The following is a 20,980-nucleotide window of genomic DNA, read 5'->3' on the forward strand; positions in this document are numbered from 1 at the left end:
GACTTAACAGTAATCAGTGTTGCTTTGTTCAATGCTCAACAACTACTGATGTGATTTTTGTAGTGCGCATACATATGGAGTGTTGCCTAGAAAAATGTATACCATTATGCATAGCCTTAGATCTAGGAAATGTGTTTGATTGTGTCCTACACCAGTTCATCTGGTACGCATTGTGTGAACACGGAGGAGTTCATTAAATTGTTAAATGGATGCAAATGCTGTATGTAAGCTGTAGCAGCTGAGTAAAGTGTGCAGCTGGCATCTCTAACAACTTTGTGGTGACTTGGTTTACATCAAGGATCAGCACTCTCCCCCACTATTCTTCATTCTCATTATAGATATGAATATGAAATACTTGCAGAGCAAGCTCCTTCATGTTGATGACATTTTTCTCAGCAAGTACCAGCAGATTGGATCTTCAACGTCAAATCCAATCATGGAACAACCGTCTTAGGCAGTACAGCCTTCATCTCAACACCAAGAAGACACAGTATATGGAGACCAGTCCCAATGATAGATCCATTTTTCTCCAAATCCAAGACCACCTTGAATGCAAGACAACCCCCCACTGTTTCCTTCAAAAAATTTAAAACAGGCGTAAAATGTGCTTCGTAAAGTTATAATTTTATTTATAACAAATTTCAAATTTAATGTGAGAAATAAAATAAACACACACAAATATCATGTAAATCCCACATACTTCCCTAATTATTTTCATTAGAGGTATCTGATACTGTCTTTAAAAGTTCAGAGAATTCCTCTTTGTGAGCCCGCATTTGTATCTTGTCTCGTGTTATGGTCATTCCTGCCTTGCATTTTTTGCTCAATTATGTCACAATTTCATGTTCGACTTCTTTAAGCTGTCCTTGTTGCAGGCCACTGAATGCTTTTCTTGCACATTACACATTTTTAGGGTACCCTTGTCTTCACGCCAACGCTGAACATTGGCTTTAGTTATGCCGTATTTTCTTGTGGCTGCACAATTATTCTTCATTTCCACGTGTTTAATAACCATTAACCTAAAATTGGCATCATAGTATCGACGAGAACCCGTTGAAAATTTGCCGGTAATACCTGTTCCTCGTGTCTAGAATACGACGATCCATCAGGAAAATACTTCTGCTGTCTATAAAAAGGTTACTGTTACTATGCGTCAGGTACAGTAGACGTGTTATAACTCTGTCACTGAGTAACTGCTGCCTTTCTTAGAATTTAAAGGGTTGCATCCTTGCTATTCCAATTCGAATGAAATTTCCTGCGTAGCTGGGGCTCGGAAGTACATTATGGTCGACTTTGCAATCACCTCAAGAGAGTAGGCCTAACGTTTTGATGCCATTCTGCAGATTTGTGAAAAATTTCTGTAGAGGCTGGTAGAATGTCATTCCATTATTTGGGAGATATTCAGTTCAAATTCCACTGTCGGCAGCTCTGAAGATGGTTTTCCATGGTTTTCCATTTTCATACCACGCGAATGCTGGGACTGTACCTTAATTAAGGCCACAACCGCTTCCTTCCCACTCCTAGCCCTTTCCTGCTCCATCGATGTCATAAGACCTATCTATGTCGGTGCGACGTAAAGCCAGTTGTAAAATAAAAATGTCATTAAGTCTTCACTATTTTCTGAGAACCACTGATGTTATATAGAGGCACTGTGCATTCAATTGCCGTGGCTAGTGATGTATAATAAAGATGCAGATAAAGTCGAATGTAGAGTTTTGTGTGTGTGCGCAGGGTGAAGGGAAGCAGCGTGGTTACCGTCGTAGCTGCCCGTTGTGTTCATTACTGTTGCGTCGCAAACGCAAGACGACCCGTGATTTTTCACATCAGATGTCCCCTCTTCAAACCCTCACGACGACAGGCAGCAGGATTTTACATAATTTGAATCACCATAAAGCAACATTCGGACAACAGATCATTTAATATCTTATGGAAACGCTACCAAATTTTCACATTTCACATGATTGTGGAACATGGCATACCGCTATACTTCTTAAATACAGTGAAACCTCGTAAAGGCATTTCTTCAGGGTATAAGGATAAGGAACTTGTTAAGTGAGAAAACGTACTACTGAATAAGCAATAAAAACTATCCAACAGGGATATGGAAATACTAGATTAAAAAATATTCTGACATGAGGGCATTTAAAGTCAAATAAATATGAAAGTTTATTTGTTCCACCTTTTCAATACATAATAAGATTTTTTTAAAAAAGAATTAAAACTGTAGGGACATGTTTTGCTCTTTAATTAAGAGCATCATCAGCCTATATCTCAAACTGAAAGGTAAATAATCAGGTACTTGATTGTAATTAAATTAAATATACTAAAAGAACTTCAATCCTAATTTCTCTTTCAATTCTACACAAGTTACTCCTTCCAACTACCATTTGACAAGCCACTTACCATCAAGCACCCTTCTTCTCTCGGACTTCTGGAGGACTACAATTTTATTTCTTCACATAATATTATAAACCTCACTTAAAATGGACCACAGAAATGTCTGTATGCTATGAATTTTAAGAATTGGATCTGAACTCCACTCTGATTTATTCCCAATGTTCGAAATATTTAACAATGTTAAATTTTCTCTACTACTCTTCTTGTTTCAACTTAGCAATTCACCTTAGACCTCACTTCAAGTGAGCAATGTATTAATGCACCATTTGGAATTGTCAGCTACATTTCATTCATTAATGTGTTAATCAATCTGTTTAGGATCTGTTAGTTTTCCATTACGCCCTCAACCTCCACAGGACACCTATTTGCTATATTTAAACAAGAACTTTGAGGAGGGTGTATAAATTTTACGACTATCCATATTTTAATGTTTAAACTATTGTCAACCATTTCGCTCACCATTTGTAACATCATCTTCACATTTATATTTAATTTAATTACAATCAGGTACCTGATTATTTACCTTACAGTTTGAGATATTGGCTGATTATACTCTTAATTAAAGAGCAAAACATGTCCCTACAGTTTTAATTCTTTTTTTAAAAAATTCTTTTTATGTATTGAAAAGGTGGAACAAATAAACTGTCATATTTATTTGACTTTATTGTACATTTCAATATGGACCAAAATATGAGAATCATAACATGTAATGAGGGCATTTTACGTCATGTACCCATGGGTACAGTGAAAACTACATCTACCATTTCTAAAGATGAGAGGAGAGCATTAAAAGGTATTAAAGAAACATGAGAGAACAAATATGAAATCCTTTTCCACTGGTGCTTATAAAGTAACAGTGCACTGAAAGGTGTAAAAAACACCAGACAATAAATATGAAAAGATTTCCACAGGGGCCCATCAAAATTCCAAATTATTGTTGCAGATCACATTCTTTCAAAACAAATATTGGTGGAAGCCTTTTATTTCGGACCATTAGGTTATTAAACATTATTTTCTGGTCACACTCTTAGAAGAAGAATTAGAGGTTACATGACCGTGTGCAACTGCGAGAAAATAACTTTGGCCACCATTAAACTTAGACCAAATCAAGTGATCCAGTCGAAACTTGAAGGAGCAACTTTCAACATTCGCTCCAACTCTGCACGCTTAAAGATGCAGATGTCAGTCCACTTTCTGACAAGATTTTAATTTTGTCTTCATTAGTAGGGAATTTCATGACCTTTTTCTGTATCCATAACTAGCCTCCTTTCACTATCGTTATGTGTGAACACCAGTTATACTCCCCCTCCCAGACCGATTCTGATGGTGCCATGAGCTTCCCCTTCGAATGCTAGTGCTGTACAGCGTACATTGAACCATCTGGTGACAAATGAATGTTCCACTTACACTTCTGTTACCAACGTCTAAATTCAGACCTTCATTATTGTAAAAGTCTTCCTCGTGAACAGTCGAGATTTTCTTCTGAAGATGCGGAGCAAAGTTCCCTGCGAAACGTAAAGAGTTTCACCTTGTTTTCTTGATACGGCATAAGCCCAAAAGCCCATATCGTGTCTACAAGTACAGGTCGTGAAAGCATCAATGTTAACGAGAGAAATTATGTTCCTGAATTAGAATACAGGATTGTAAGGTCATAAATGACATTTATATTAGGTCAAACTAGGTGAAAATTTCATGGAAATAAGTGTAATAATTAATGTCCTGAACATTTTAATACTACATTGAACATTATGAAAAATGCTGAACATACATGTTTAAGTTTGATGGATCTCGTACTGCCCAAATAATAACATTTGTCACATTTATTCAAGGTGGCTTCAAGATATCTGGCATCTGTTTTGTTGAGGTTTTCGATACAGGTTCTGCACACTAGTTATTCTTGGATAGTTTTTTTTTTTTTTTTTTAGGTAAACTTTGGCATGGAAGAACAGATCGTAATTTTATATAATTTTGTTCTAGAAAACAGCCGTTCACACAGGTTGAAGATTTTGCTTTCAGTCAATGGAGAGGGAGAGTTTGTGACTGCTGTGAGGAAGACAATGACACAGCCTGAGAGGCAAATGTGCAGTGAGAAGGAAAGGGCCCTGAGCTTGCCCTAGGCATTGTAAGGGTCATATTATCAGATATCAGCAATTTAGCATTTGCTGGAATTGGTATGAGAATTGTCTGTGTATTCTCTGTGTGAGAGGTAGATAAGGGTGAAGTGGACAGATTTTATGAAGCAGTAATAAGTGACATTGTTCATCATTACATATGGGAGGGTTGGGGCACCAGATGATTTAAAAAATATTTTTCCTCACAAAACAAAAAATGAAAAAAAAATGTAAGAGTGCAATGAAATCAAGAAAATACAGTATATGTGCAATATTCCACAAAATTGGTAATTCCTTTTATTTTGAAGTGTATTTATAAGCTGTGTGTCCTTGTCAAAAGAAAGATAATGCTTCATATTTTTGCCATATTCAAGACCTACCCATTTTGTGCACTGTTGGCACTAGAATAACTTTTAATTGGCTGCCTAGTCTTCTGGGAACAGCAGGTTGCCAACATTGTTTGGCACAGCTACAAGCAGACAATTTTCTTTATGTAGATGATAAAAATCCTGGTTCTTTGCTTGCAAGTCTTACATTTTCCCATTTTCCGTGATCCTTTAATTCCTTTGACAAATACCCTCATACTTCAGATACTTAGAACTCATTCCAAAATAAATATTTTTTAAAAAACTTGCAAGCTTGTAGTGTTACGAGACTGTTGATATCATGATTCCATTTTCATAGGCACTGGACCTCCAGATTACATGAAATCCAAATCAGAGGAATGTGACTTTTCATTTCAAAAATCCCACTTGCCATAGCTGGGATTTGAACTCAGCCTCATTATTATTATTATTATTATTATTATTATTATTATTATTATTATTATTATTATTGTTATTATTATTATTATTATATGGTACAGTACACAAAACAACATACATAAACAGTAAGCACATTATAACAGCTGAAACAATCATCCAAGCAAAAGGGTGTTCAAAGATTTAGATCTAAATTTTCTAGCCATCGTATGGCCTCAGTAGGAGCCATCATGAAGTCCTGTGTTGGTCCAACAAATGCCCTGCCAACACATACTGTGACAATGTGGTTGATAGTCTGCTTAACTGCACAACAGTCACACGCTGGGGAAGATCTCATATCCACTTAAACATCTTTGATTCACATCCCCCAATGACAAGCATACTTATGACCTTGTCTTTTGTATTATCGCAAATGTGTTGTAAATTTACAAGTGCCCTTTTAATGTGCATTTACATGGTGTTTCAGAAGTAATTATTAATATGTCAGGTGGTAGTATAGACTGCTTCAAGTAAAATGTGATACAAACATTTGTCCAATTTGCAGTGTGTGTGTAATTACAGCTGTTTGTATGGTACACATACGAACAAACCTACAAAATTTACTATACACAAATTAGTGAGCCATTACATTATGACCTCCTCAACCCAAAAACATTTAGTGCTCCTGGAATGGGGAGAGTCATACTTGACATTCTGTAGCATGGTGTATATGTAGGGCAGGTTAATGATGTCTCCGGCATCAGATTAGGAAAGGCGTTTGATAGGTGGTACATTGTGATGGCACAACGCCTTGATCAGCTTCTCTGAAAAGATGCAGCTTGTAGGCTGCTCTCATGCCGCAGTTGCGAGCACATATAGAAAATGGTGCAAAGATGGGCAAATAATAACGTGTCAACAGCAGCTCATTGAGGCCAGCATAGGCTGTTGCACATTGTACAGAGCAACCGCTGGGCCACAGTTTGAGAAATCGCCAGCAGGTACAATGGTCCAATGTTTCCCAGCTCACATTTTAATTAACACTGCTGTGCATGAGACTGTGGCATTGATGACCTAGTAATCCCCAATGCTGACTGCACTCCACTGAAAGCAGCACATGAAATGGGCACAGAACCATTGCCACTGGACTGTAGATGATCGTAGAAAGGTCACCTGGTCCAGTGAATCCAGATTTCTGGTTGATCACGTCGATGGCCAAGCGTGTGTATGCCGATTTCCATCGGAAGCTATGGCTCATCATTGCATGGTCGGGTGGAGGAGGCAATGTTTTCATGGGACGCATTGGGACCCATTAACCCAGTCCACCAATCCATAACATCTACCCATTATCTGGACACTATTGGGAACCACCATCCCATATTGTCAACAGTGTTCGCTGATGATGATGGCCACTTCCAGCAGTACAGTATGCCATGCCACACTGCCAGGATTGTGAACTAGTGATTTGAGGAACATGATATTGAATTTGCTTTAATGTCGTGGCCCCCAAATAGCCCCAGTGTGAACTCCATTGGAATTTTCCGGTTCGACTTGGAGAAGCAAGTTTGTGTTACATAACTGCTCAGCAGTGTACGCCAACTGGAGGACCTGCGGTTGCATGTCCCATACATGCTTGATTGGGGACAGATCGGGGAATCGGGCAGGCCAAGGCAACATGTCAACACTCTGTAGAGCACGTTGGATTACAACGGCGGCATGGGGGCCCGTATTATCCTGTTGGAAAACAACCCCCGGGAATGCTGTTCATGAATGGCAGCACAACAGGTCGAATCACCAGACAGACGTACACATCCGTAGTCAGGGTGGGTGGGATAACCACGAGAATGCTCCTGCAGTCATAGAAAATTGCTCCCCAGACCAGAACTCTTGGTGTAAGTCCAGTGTGTCGACGCTGCAGACAGGTGGAATGCAGGCGCTCACCTGGCCTCCTCCTAACCAACACAGTCATCATTGGCACCAAGGCAGAATCGGCTTTCAACGGAAAACACAACGGACCTCCACTCCATCCTCCAATGAGCTCTTGCTTGACACCACTGAAGTCTCAGACAGCGGTAGTTTGGGGTAAGTGGAATGCACGCTGCAGAGCGTCTGGCTCGGAGCTGTCCTTCAAATAACCAATTTTGAACAGTTGATTACGTCACTATGGTGCCAACTGTTGCTCAAATTGCTGCTGTAGATGCGGTTCACTGTGCCACCGTCATACGCCAAATATGGTGTTCCTCCCTCTCTGTGGTGCCACGGGGATATCTGGAGCCCGGTCTTCTTGTGAGTGTACCTTCTCATGACTACTGGCGTCAGCACGCATGCGCATTGGAGACGTTCCTGCCAAGTCATTCTGCACTAGAGTGGAAGGAAAATTCACTTTCACGTAGGCCTATTACACAGCCTCGTTCAACCGCAGTAAGCTGTTGATACTGGCCTGTTTGTCGCCGTAAAGCCATTCCTGACCCACTCACAGTCACTCCGTCCATTCTTACAGGTAACTAACTCTTTCGCACAGTACAGCCCGTGTTTAAAGCAAATCTGATGTGCAGTATAATGGGACCGCTGTTAGCGCCACGCTAATGCGATTTGCAGGAAATTTGAATCATAGTCATCTTTCAGATGTATAAACATGCCTACCAACATTCGTTAATCTAGCACAACCTCTTCTTGGTGTTCGGATTTTTTTTCCCCGCCAGTATATTATTCTTATAAATTAAGCCCACCATTTCCATCGATCTTTGTCTGTCTGTTTGTCAACACTATGAATTTGTTGTCAATACTAGTTCTTGGATCTAAATGTGAAAAACTATACACAGATGCCCCTAATCTTCCTTGAAGAGAAGATATCATGTTCTGGAACAACCTGTTGTATGCTAAAATAACGTATGGATGGTGAGCTGGACAAGGTAGCAATTCTATTCACTCTGATTCCTAAGTATTTTGTTGTTGGATTAATTATGCTTGGTGCACTGGATCATCATATTGCTGCAGCATAGCTTGCATTCTGTTTATTAAAGCTGAATAATGTCATCACAAATCTTTGTGAACCCAATCCGGTTGTTCACAGTAGGACTAATTCAATTTGAACACCACCTTTGAAATTCCATCAGATACAGGGTACGAGTGCAAAAAGAGTTATGTTTGCTCACATATTATACACGTTTCCTAAACTGCTCGCCTTAGGAATTTTGAGAAATTATTTGTAGATATCAACTTGTTGCTGGTCCTGACTTATTTTTACATGTGGATCCACTCATTGAATTGTATACACTGCATCTAGTTTGTGAAGTATAACAATGTTAGCTTTGGAAGCACCAAGGCTTACTGTCAGTTTGGAGAGAGTTCTTCTAAAATGATGCACAAAATCTCTTTTCATTATCTAAAGTTCAGACTAAGCAGTGTTTATCTGTCTCTGAATATCCTTAACTGTTATGATGCTTTTCAAATACTCTCCACCTCTTCAACTATTACCTCCTACTTTTTCACTTGCTGACTTTGCACTGAAACCTTTTCTCCAGGATTAGCAAAATCATGTTATCAGAGTTCTCAAGATGTTGCCCACGTAATACACATTAAAAATAAACGTTGATGCCTTCTGCGAAAACATGCAGATATTCTAAATCATTGGCTCAGTTACTTTGATGCAGTCTGCAATGAGGAGTTCCAGCATTCATCAATTCCAGCTGATCCTGTAAAAGATGCAGCTGAGGTTGCTCTCCTTGCCAAAAAAATGGTAAGGCAACTAGACTGGATGACATCCCAGCAGATATTTGGAAGAAGTTGGGACATCAGGGAGCAGTATTCCTAGCAAAATTCTTTAAAAAGTGCCTCGAAAAAGATGAGATCCCTTCCACATGTCAGGCCAGTATTACAGTACCCATCTTGAAAGGAAAATGTGATGTCACAGTTTGTATCAGTTATTGCCCTGTCTCCTATGCCACACCATGAATGTCCTTGAACATGTGATTGACGCCTGAATTCATAGCATTGTCACCATCTCACCAAACCACCATGGTTTTGTGAAGGACTGTGGAACAACCGACGTGTTTTGTGCTGCTCGTCTACTAATAGAGAGGCATTTAGAGAAAAGAACAGTCCATGTGCCGTTTCTGGACTTAGAAAAGGTACTTGACCAGATCCCAGACGACCTGATTTGGTACTTGCATCATTCCTGTGATTTTCCTAAGGCTTATGCTCACTGGGTAAAACTCGTTATAACAACACCACCAGTTCTGTCCGCTGCAGGTATCACTCAGCTGTTTAGCAATCGAGTGTGCGTCCATCAGAGTTCAGCTTTATCATCGTTACTGCTCATTCTCTGGAGAAATATAGACCCCCCCTCGGCTATGGTCTTCTTTATGCTGACAATGTTTTGCTGGCTAGTGACTCCTGGAACAGACTTGAACAACTTGTCAATCACTGGTAAGAAAAGCCTTAAACTCTCCAGACCGTATACTACCTGGAGTGTTGCACCCAGATGGCACAGTTCTGGCCAGTGGAATTTCCCTTATGGTGGAAGTCCTGTGAGTTCAGATATCTTAGTTCTCGCCTGTCAGCAGATGGTGGCACGTTCCAGAATGTTCGAGTTGAAGTAAACGCTGTCTGGCTTAAATGGTAACAGGTTACAAGCATCCTCTATGTAAGAGGAAGATATTTCAGCATCTGAAATCAAAGATATACCGCGCGATTGTCCACCCAGTAGCTCTGTGGGGCAGAGCATTAGCCTTTGATTACAAGGCAGGAACATGTGCTTCATACCATGGAAATGAAGATGCTAAGATGGTCACTGGGAGTCACACAGCTGGATCACATCAGGAGTGAAGCCATCTGGACCTCTTTCAACGTCACACTGATACAGGACAAGATGCTGGAGACAAGGATTTGCTAGTATGGGCATGTGGCCAAAGCTGATCCAACGTACATTGATGGGCAAGCTTTTGCACTAACCATGATAGACTGAGACTAAGAGGAAGACCAAGAAAACGCTGGATGGGCTGTGTACGTGAGGATATGCAACACATGGGTGTATGACCTGCTGATGCCAGAGACTGGATAAAGTGAAGGGCCCAATGTAGACTTATGGTGGACCCTGCATCTCGACGAGAAAATGCCAAGGAAAAAGAAGTTTCTGAATTTTTTTAGAATACATGCAGATTTTTTTCATCTAGAAATATTTAAAATTGCATGATGAATTCAAAGAAGAAAATGAATTATGAACATTTATCAGGAAAAGCTTTTAGGTAGCCCAGTAAGTTGGACCTAACAATTGACTCGACGAGTTAAGTTCTCACATTAGAATATGAAAATATTTTTCTGTTGAAATTCATCATAGGCTCTGATGCCCGTGAAGGCTACGACCGAACCAAAGTTAAATATCTGAAATAATATCTCTGATCAAGTCTTTGAATGTTTCATTAGTGGCTGTTGCTGAGGACATTAAAACATACTCAATGGTAGAATTTGGAAGACCGAGCGAGTGCCCTCACGGTTTTGGATCACACATCACACATCTGTCAGCTTGCATTTGGAAGATAGTGGGTTTGGGCCCTACTGATAGGAGCCCTGAAGATGGTTTTCCATGGTTTCCCTTTTTCAAACCAGCCAAATGCTGGGGCTATACCTTAATTAAGGCCATGAATGCTTCCTTCCTACTCCTAGCCCTTTCCTGTCCCATCATCGCCATAAGACCAATCTGTGTCGGTGCAACATAAATCAAATTGTAAAAAAAAAATAATAATAATAATAAGCAGATGTTTAATGTTTCATACCCTACAAATATGCCCTTCCATATAATATTCCACATTTACTTAACCATGTTGTTTTCCCCTCTTCAATGAAAAATAATACTGTATTGCATTTCTGCATTTCAAATCATTATGAAATAGGTAACCTTATTTAGCTTTCTCTGATGCATGTTGAGTTAGGTGGCAACCTCATGATATCTCTTCATGGATTGGTAGCAAAGAATTTTTAAATTCAACTCATAACAATATTGAATGTGTTTGGATCACCAGTTCATGATGTCTAATTTTCTCACACACACACCAGTATATGCATTGAGAAATGAATGGTATATAAATGAATTTAGCTGTCACTGTTGGAAAATGTTTGTCAACTGGATTAGCTTTGTTTCTTGTCACTGGTAATATAGGTTCTATGTCAACACAGCAACTTGATGTTTTGTATTTTCAGCAGTAATTTAATTTGGTGATTTAGAAGATTAATTTCAGTTTGTATGAATACCAAAATTTCTTGGATTTTTACAGAAAAGTGAAGTGAGCTTAGTCACAAAGCAGGCATGTGGCCTGATGCAACCATACGGCTTCGATGGCCCCACCTCAGTGACTGCAATGATCAGTGCCAGAGAGGTAAGTGTCCCAAATGAAATTTAATTGCTCATTAACCTTGATGGGTTTTTAAAAACAATATTGTGTATACTGACCTCTGTAGTGTAATGGTTAACTTAATCGGCTGCCATCCTGTGGAGTCCAGGTTCAGTTCTCCATACAGCCAGAACTTTGATTGACAGGAGGCCTGATATGTGATTAAAATGGTGCATGTAGTTCACCTCCATTTGGGGAGTACTGGAAAAGAACTGTGCGAGTTTGGGATAAGGACACGAGTTTACTTACTAGTGTTCCTCTTTCATACTTCTTGAGCTTGTAAAGAGACTGAGAATTAAAAGTTTTGAATAGGTTCCGATGTCCAGGAATGCTCATTAAATCTCGTACTGCTGCTGGGTCTAAGAGCATTATTTTCAGCTTTCGTTTGCAGAAAAACATTTTACTTAACTGCAAATCTCTATGAGTGATGAACTACTTTGCTGTAAACATTAGAATTGTAAAACACTTTCTGGTATATCATCACTCCCCTTATCCCACATATTAAAGGAGTTTGAATTCTTTATAGTCTTTCTCCTTTTATATCTTTTCTGTACCAGATCCTTCCGCTTGTCTTTCTGGACTCTCAAGCCATCCATATTTTGTCCAAGTGCCTCCTCCCACCTTGTCATTGGGTCTACCACGTCGCCTTCCTTAATTTTCGGATTCCCATATTGAAATGGACAATGTCTCTCCTTGTCTTGTCATTTAACGTCATAGCCTGCTTACCTCAACGTAAATAATGTCATCTCTTCACTTACATCTTTCTCAATACTGAGGCACATCCTCATGTCTTACTTATTAAACCTGTTTGTTGCCATCTTTCAAAATATGTTCTAAGGATGTTATTTTCTGCTGCGTGGATTTTCCTCTCTTCAGCTTGGGGTAAGAACTACAGTTTCAAGTCCATACATTAGGCAAAGATCTAAAATATTTAGGCTACAGCTTTCCCTTTAATTTCATGTTTCATGCCAAGCCTCCGGTCATACAACATTCTAGAGATCTATTTAACTCCCAGCTATGTACTACTAATTCTCCTCCTTAGCTCTTTATCCCTTGTCAAATCCGTCACCACTGGTCTGCATTTAGATCTGTCACCCATGTAGCAGATTCCCTATCATTTGTTAAATGATATCAGAGAAGTTAGAATTTTATTTATTTATTTTTCCCCAATTTGTCCTCTTGTATTCCAACTTTATCGTATTATGATCTTTCCTACTTTTAAAAACTCCGCTCAAGCTTATCTGTCTATTAATATCATTCCAAGCCATCTCTTTCCTGACAGCTTGGAACATTTCACTTAGTAGAACTGTTCGTCTCCTTACTCGCAAGTCTTCCCAGCCCAAAATTTGCAACATTTTTATAACACTGCTTGTTTGTCGGAAATCACCCAGAACAAATTGTGCTGCTTTCCTTCGGATCTTCTCCATTTCTCCAATCAAGTAATCCTGGTATAATAATGGTGTGTGGTCTCCGGAGAGGCCTGGTGCAGGTCTTTTGATTTGACGCCCGTAGGTGACCTGTGCGTCATGATGAGGATGAAATGAGTCGTATGCATGAACAAACGTCTATGTTACATTCCCTATATATTTAGAAAAACTGCAATAAAGATGATTGTTGACCGCGGGACATGGTTACGCGAGAGAATGTAACATAGACTTTTGTTCCATAAACCAACAGGTTAGAAGTGCACGCGCTCACTCATTCGCACATAATGGATGCATACAGAGGAGAATACGATCACTACTATCGTCTGATTGCATGACTATGGTGTCGATGAGAAACTAAATAAACTCAGTAACATAAGACTGAACACACCAGAACAATCTCCGGACTAGAATGTGTTCATTACACTACATTTGGTTCGTGGCATTGTTGAGCACTCGCACGGGAAACGATGTAGCATAAACTTTTGTTCCATTATTCTTCAAGTGCATTTCTCTTCACAATTTCCAGAATACTATAGCCATCTGTTGAGATATGCTCAAACTACCTGCAAATACAGATCCAGGACACATCATAGATGTTTGTTCCGTGAATATCTCAAATACCACAAAAAAGTAACATAGACGTTTGTTCGCGCATACGACTCAAATGATGATTAAGACGGCACATACACCCAGTCCCCGTGCCAGGGGAGTTAACCAGTTATAGTTAAAATTCCCGACCCTGCTGGGAATCAAACCCAGGACCCCTTGTGACCAAAGACCAGCACGCTAACCGTTTAGCCATGGAGCTGGACAGTAATCCTGGTGAGGGTCTGATACACTAGAACCATACTCAAATTGTTGTCTTAGACGGATCCGCAAAAGTCATTTACGATCTCTCCACCTGGACACCTTACATCAAAAAACCCCACTTCCGTCTCCCGGGGCCTGTCGACGCTCTCCAGTGCATCCCTCAATCTCACTTGACCAGACATATATATGCCCTCTCCTTTATATGGTTACCTAGTGGTACTTCCTTTTGAAACAAAAATCAGCAATTTTCAAACACCTTACTACAACCTCTACTATGATCGTCTGATGAGAAGTCACGGGGTAAGCAAAACTGCTGCGCGTGCGCCTGTCTCAAGGCCTGACAATAAACGTCTGTTCTGTCCGCTGTGACTCTTGTGAAATGAGGTTCCGCTGTGAAGTTTCAAAGGGGTAATGCAATCGTGCCTTAATCCACATTTACTGTATGACAGCATGATGAAGAGTTTGATAATGAATATACATTGATTCACAGAGCTTGCATTACCTGTCACAACTGATATTTGTAGCTAAGAGTGTACTATCTGTTACTTGTGCTGAACCTACAAGCTGCCGCTACTTCTCGTCAGAAGCACCTGCTAAATACTCTCATAATCTTTACCAATCAATGATCCAGTGTACACTGACTTAGCAAATGTCATGGGATAGTCACCTAATAGCGTGTGGGGCCTCCTCTGGCCCTGCGAACTGCAGTGAGACGCCGTGGAAGTGAGTCGACAAGTCCCTGGTAGTCCTCTGGACGCAGCTGACACCAAATCGTTTGCAGAGCGGCCGCCAATGCTGGTCTGTTCGTGGGTGCAGGATCCATGGCAGGGAGCCTGCGTTCCATGACATCCCAGATATGCTTGATAGGGTTCATATCGGGCCTCCTGGGTGGACATGGCAGTTGTTGGACCTTCGCTGCTGCATGTTCCTGGAACCATTCTCGGGCGACGTGGGAGCGATGTGGCGGCGCATTTTTATCTTGAAACACTGCAGAACCGTCTGGTTGCTGGAAGGCCAAAAATGGGTGGAGATGGTCTCCAAGCAGCTCAACATACCACGTACCATTCAAAGTCTCTTCCAGAACAACTAGGGGGCCCATTCCATACCAGGAAAATGCACCCCAGACCATAACAGACACACCAGCGCCCTGGACCACACCTTCGAGGCAGGCGGGATCCATTGCTTCATGTGGTCTGCGCCATACCCGGTGCCTCCCATCGGCATGGTGCAGTTGAAATCGTGATTCGTCCGACCATATCACGTTACGCCATTGTTCCAGTGTCCATCCCTGGTGACTGGTGACAAATGCGTATCCTTTGTTCCTACGGATTGTCCACTGGGAGACGTGTCTAGCACGGCCTGTGTTGAATTGAGCCGTGATTTTTTGCATGGTTGCCCGTCTGTCACTATTGACAATCCGTCTGATATGTCGCCGGTCACGGTCATCGAGGGTGGCTGGACGGTCGGTCGTTCGTCTGTTGTGGACGGTGACACCCGCATTCAACCATTCACGATACACCCTGGACACGGTTGATCGTGTGAAGCCGAATTCCCGCACCACTTCCGAAATCGCACTTCCCATCTGTCGGGCACCGACCACCATACCCCGTTCGAACGGTGTCAGCTCTCGACGACGTTCCATGTTACACCCATCACGTGCACAGCCACTGCTCACAAGGTCTCCTATAAAACTGCCGCTGGCACAGGGGGTGTGTGATGCGCAGGCAACACACCTGCGCATCAGTGCTCCGCTATCCCATGACATTTACTCAGTCAGTGTACACGGAGGAAGTTATTCATATATCAGAGGAAGAAGTCAAATTCACTACGTCACAAATGAGAATTGGTACAGCATCGAGTGTTTATAGAATTATCATGAGAATTTTTAAATTGTGTCAAACTGCAAAAGTAATAAGTCATCTAGCGAATGCCGCATTGTAGTTCAAGAAGTGTCGTTCACTGTTTAGAACAGCTAGAACAGCCCTGATATTTAAATAATAATGATATTGTTTTTACATTCCACTACTTTTTTACGGTTTTCGGAGACACAGAGGTGCTGGAATTTTGTCCCGCAAGAGTTCTTTTAAGTGCCACTAAGTCTACCCACATGAGGCTGACGTATTTGAGCACCTTCAAAAACCACCGGACTGAACCAGGATTGAACCTGCCCAGTTGGGTCAGAAGGCCAGCGCCTCAATTGTCTGAGCCACTCTGCCCGGCGCCCTGATATGTGAAGTTGGTGACTGGGGTAAGATAACTAATTGGAGACCTATCTCGAGTTATTTAGTAACAAGAAGTATAATAGAAAAAAATCTTGACTGGCGTTTACAAATATTTGTTACTTTTTCTTCTCAACACTGATGGTTGTTTCTGTCCCAGGAACGCATATCAACACTTCTATCATAAATAGTTGTTTGAGAAATGCTAAATTCAATCACAGGAACTGCTGTATAGGACTGCTTGATGTACCTAATGTATATGACAATGTTGGTCATGAGCATATTAATAGATGTTTGTATCGTATTGATATGTCTAATAATCTATGATAGCCAGCTATTGATCTCTTCCATGGTAATTAAATAAGCATTGAAGTTAGTCTGAATAAAATTGAAGGTATTCTGTTTTTTACGGGAGTAGCACAAGTTCCCCTATTATCGCCTATTTTGTTTAATTTTGGCAATAGATGATGTCATTAACAACACTACCGAATCTGAGATACTTGATATTTACGGATTCAAACTGTGCGAGGGCATTAGAAGCGTTTCAGCTTTAGTATTTGCTGATGACATAGCATTAATTAGCAGTAATATCAATTCGATGCAGTCCTTGGTAAATTTAACTGTAGATCATTTATGTGAGATACAACTGAAAGTCATTCCAAGTAAATGCAAGGTTATAAACATTCAGAATGGGATCTTAAGTGAAGGTAATGTGACACTCAGATGGAATGAACTGCGATACATTCAAAGGGGGGTGACGATAAGATATGCAGGAATGACTTTTGGAGAAGAAACTATCTTGAACACGTCAACATCAATTCACAAATTGTCAGCTGATTTGAACAGTCTATCCACTTCAGTTCTCCTAAAACCTGATCAAAAATTGAACATTCTTAACCAGTATGTTTGTCTGAAGTTAATTCATTCATTCCAAAGTACTCCCTTGAACAAGATACCTTGCAATGTTTTGGTTGTTATTACTAAATTATCCGTGCAACAGTTAAAGATGATATGGGAATCCTCAAGATTGTCCATGATTTGCACAATTTTATGCTGCCACTCATCTCGGAGAGATGGCATTCCTGCTGCATACAGTGTGAGCTAAGGGAGTTGCCTGCCTGAATATTAGTGAGAAGTAGCTGGAGGGTTGGATAACTTTCTTTTTCCGCAAGTAATTCCTCTATTTTTCTGATAACTACTGGCACATGACACACTGGTTCATCCCATATTCTTACTTTCACACTTGCTGCAAATCAGATTTATTTTCACAAACTTCAAAATATCTCTGGAAATATTAATTCTATCTAAACAGTGCATATAATGACAATTGTAGATCTGTTTTCTAATCTTGTACATGTTTACCTTACGAGGTATAATAATGGAGATATTAACAAATTTAAGACTTTGTTGGCAAGTCTGTTAACGGCAAGCATTGCCAACGGGCATAACTTCTATTGTTCAGTTGATATGATAATCGACTAGCTAATAATGATGGTGATTATTGTACTGCAAATCTGCTGTTATTAGCCACTATTGATCAGGAAGATGATGATGACTGTCAACATGAGAGAACAAGGTAAAAGGGTATCGTAAGGAAGGTGGTTGAAAGCCTAATATTACCTAGCTCAAAGAAAACAAAATGTGTTGGCCTACAATGTCCTAAGTCCGTAAAACTTAACATGATTCTAAATGTTAAATGGGGACTGAAAACACGAGGAATAGGTAGAAATGAATTTTAGGCCTTTTAGCATTACTAGAAAAATTATGGTCATGATTCGCTTGTTAGGAACTACATGTAAGTCTTCATGAGACCATATGTTTCCTACATGAGTCTCATTTCATGTGGGATACATTCAGAAGAATATCTTGCCTTTTATTCTGGGCTGTGAAAGCATCAATTCAATCATGATATACGGGGTAGAACAAATTAAATTGTGTTGATGTAAAGTAATAACTGGGTTGATAATGGTGCAGCAATAATACTCCAACTGCTGCAAATCTTTTAGATGATAATGTGTTAATTATGAGGAAATTATTGCCAAAGAAACATAGCTAGAATGTACTTTGTGTTATCACCACAAAAGAAAGTTCAGTCGACAGAAGGAGTTTTTTTTTTAAATGCTGTATCAACTCTCTCTGTTACATTTGCCTTCTGTGGAAGTTTCAAGGCATTATTATAATAGTGGTGATTATAGTGTTAAGGTGCTGCCAAGTGATGTACAAACATTGATAAATACAGAAGTAATGTAAGTGGTTGAGCGATTCCAAAGCTATACAATAACTTTATTATTTGACATATTGTCACAAGGCTTTGCACACACACAGAAAAACTCAAAAAGTTTTTTTTGACATTTACAAGAGTTTGATATGTGCTCCTTTAGTGATTCTGCAGACATCAAGCCTATAAGCAAGTTCGTCTCATACTCTGCCCAGCATGTCCCTATCAATGGATTCGAAAGCACGGTTGATACGAGCTCGCAGTTCTGGCAGGTTTGTTGGGAGAGGAGGTGTAAACACAGAGTCTTTCACATAACCCCACACAAAGAAATTGCATGGAGGCAATGGCATGAATTGCTGATCATCAGCTTCACCGCAACCGATCCATCGGATTTACAATCTTCCGTTTAAGAATGAATGAACATCACCATGGAAGTGGGGTGGAGCACCATCCTGTTTGAAGATGAAGTCTGCGCTGTCCTCCAGTTGCGGCATGGGCCAATTTTCCAGCATGTCCAGATACACGTCTTGTAATGGATTTTTCACAGAAGGAAAAGGAACCGTAGACTTTAAACCGTGAGACTGCACAAAAGACATTAACTTTTGGTGAATTTTGAATGTGCTGCACGATAGTGTGAGGATTCTCCACCCCCCAGATTTGCACATTGTGTCTTTTCACTGCACCATTAACAAAAAATGTTGCTTCATCACTAAAGACAAGTTTTGTACTGTACTCATCCTCTTCCGTACACTGTAGCAAGCGCGCCGAAAATTCAAGGCGTTTGACTTTGTCATTAGGAGTCAGGGCTTGTAGCAATTGTAAGCAGTAAGGTTTCTGCTCTAGTCGTTTCCGTAAGATTTTTCCAAACGGTCAGCTGTGGTATGTTCAGCTCTCTGCTTGCTCTCTCTGTCAACTTCTGTGGGCTACGCGTGAAACTTGCCCACACGCGATCAACTGTTTCTTCAGTCACTGCAGGCCGACCCGTTGATTTCCCCTTACAGAGGCATCCTGAAGCCTGGAACTGCACATACCTTCGCCGAATGGAGTTAGCAGTTGGTGGATCTTTGTGGTACTTCTTCCTGAAGTGTCGTTGCACTGTTATGACAGACTGATGTGAGTGCATTTCAAGCACAACAAACGCTTTCTCAGCTCCTGTCGCCATCTTGTCTCACTGTGCACTGCTCACTGCTGCTGCGCTTTCGTGGCAAAAATCTGAAGTGCGACTTCAGCAGACCAAAACTTTTTAAGTTTTTCTACATGACTGTTGAATTTTGTGACCATATGTCAATTCATGAGGCTACATTGAATTTATGAAATGGCTTCAATCTTTTGTAATAACCCTGTACATTCGGAAATCTTACAACACACTAACTCCATTCCAGTATTATCCAGTTGTGTGACATTTGGTGAGATATTTTAAATTTTGACTTTGTTCCTGTGTATCCTGATGATCTGCCGATTACAAAGAAGGAGTAGGAGGGTCTAACCATGTGCATACCTGCCATCTTTCCCGATTTAGGCGGGACACTCCCAATTTTCATAGTTTTTCCCGCCTCCCGATTTTAGTTTTTTTTTTTTTTTTTGGTGAACTTCAAACATTTATTTTTACATCCCGCCATTTCAGCATTGTACGCCGGAAGTCTTTCGCTTATTGGCTGCTTTCAAATGAAATATTGACGTTCATTAATACGAGAAATGCACACGAATGTGCGATGTTCATTTTAAACTATATATCGCGACGTGTATATTGATTATAAATTTGCCGGGCTGAGTGGCTCAGACGGTTGAGGCGTGGGCCTTCTGACCCCAACTTGGCAGGTTCGATCCTGGCTCAGTTTGGTAGTATTTGAAGGTGCTCAGATATGTCATCCTTGTGTCTAGATTTACTGGCATGTAAAAGAACTCCTGCGAGACAAAATTCCGGCACCCGGCATCTCCAAAAACCGTAAAAGTAGTGCTTGTTGCTTGATGATGCTTGTTGTTTAAAGGGGCCTAACATCTAGGTCATCGGCTCGTAAAAGTAGTTGGTGGGACGTAAGCAAATAACATTATTATTGTACTGTAAATCTCTCGTTCTTGCGTGCTATGTTCGTGTTTCTTCACATCAGTCTAATCAATTCTAGAGACTAGTCGCTAGATTTGTAGTCTGTTTTAAGTAATGTAGTGACATAATTTCAAAGATAGCAACTAGTGCCTTTTCTAGAGATTTTAGGTGTCATTTGGAGACAATTCTGGCAAATTTTAATTTATTACTTGATAAAAATAGCATTGCGCTTTGCATAACTGCACGGTTGCGTTATGCAATATATTAATTTATGCCTCTGCATTAATTTATGTCCATTCATTTCATCTTCTTTGACTCCTCAGCTGATGTTGGCGACAGAAAGGCCATTCGGCCATAAAACGAAATGAAAATATCCAGCCTGTTCCCAGTCATTCGACCGGGCCAGGAATGGAAGGAATGAAGCTCCCATCTAGTGGCGAGGATTGGAATTGTGCCAGCTGCCGAAGCCTGTCGCACTTCTCTGGGGCAATGATTAATGAATGATGGATGAAATGAAATGATATTGGAGAGTGTTGCTGGAATGAATTATCACAGGGAAAACTGGAGTACCCGGAAAAAAACCTGTCCCGCCTGCGCTTTGTCTAGCACGAATCTCACATGGAGTGAC

The 20,980-nt window shown here is 40.5% G+C and overlaps 1 protein-coding gene across 2 annotated transcripts in view; it reads left to right on the top strand.

Moving 5' to 3' along the window:
• Window positions 1-20,980, top strand: part of LOC136874297 (DDB1- and CUL4-associated factor 11) — a 169,078-nt gene that overhangs the window by 46,483 nt on the left and 101,615 nt on the right. For both annotated transcript variants that reach the window (XM_067147937.2, XM_067147938.2), the window contains one exon: window positions 11,518-11,619. In XM_067147937.2, the coding sequence (XP_067004038.1) occupies window positions 11,518-11,619 (102 nt within the window). The remainder of the gene's footprint in view (window positions 1-11,517; window positions 11,620-20,980) is intronic.

Source organism: Anabrus simplex, chromosome 5, assembly GCF_040414725.1.
Source record: "Anabrus simplex isolate iqAnaSimp1 chromosome 5, ASM4041472v1, whole genome shotgun sequence".
Taxonomy (NCBI): Eukaryota; Metazoa; Arthropoda; class Insecta; order Orthoptera; family Tettigoniidae; genus Anabrus; species Anabrus simplex.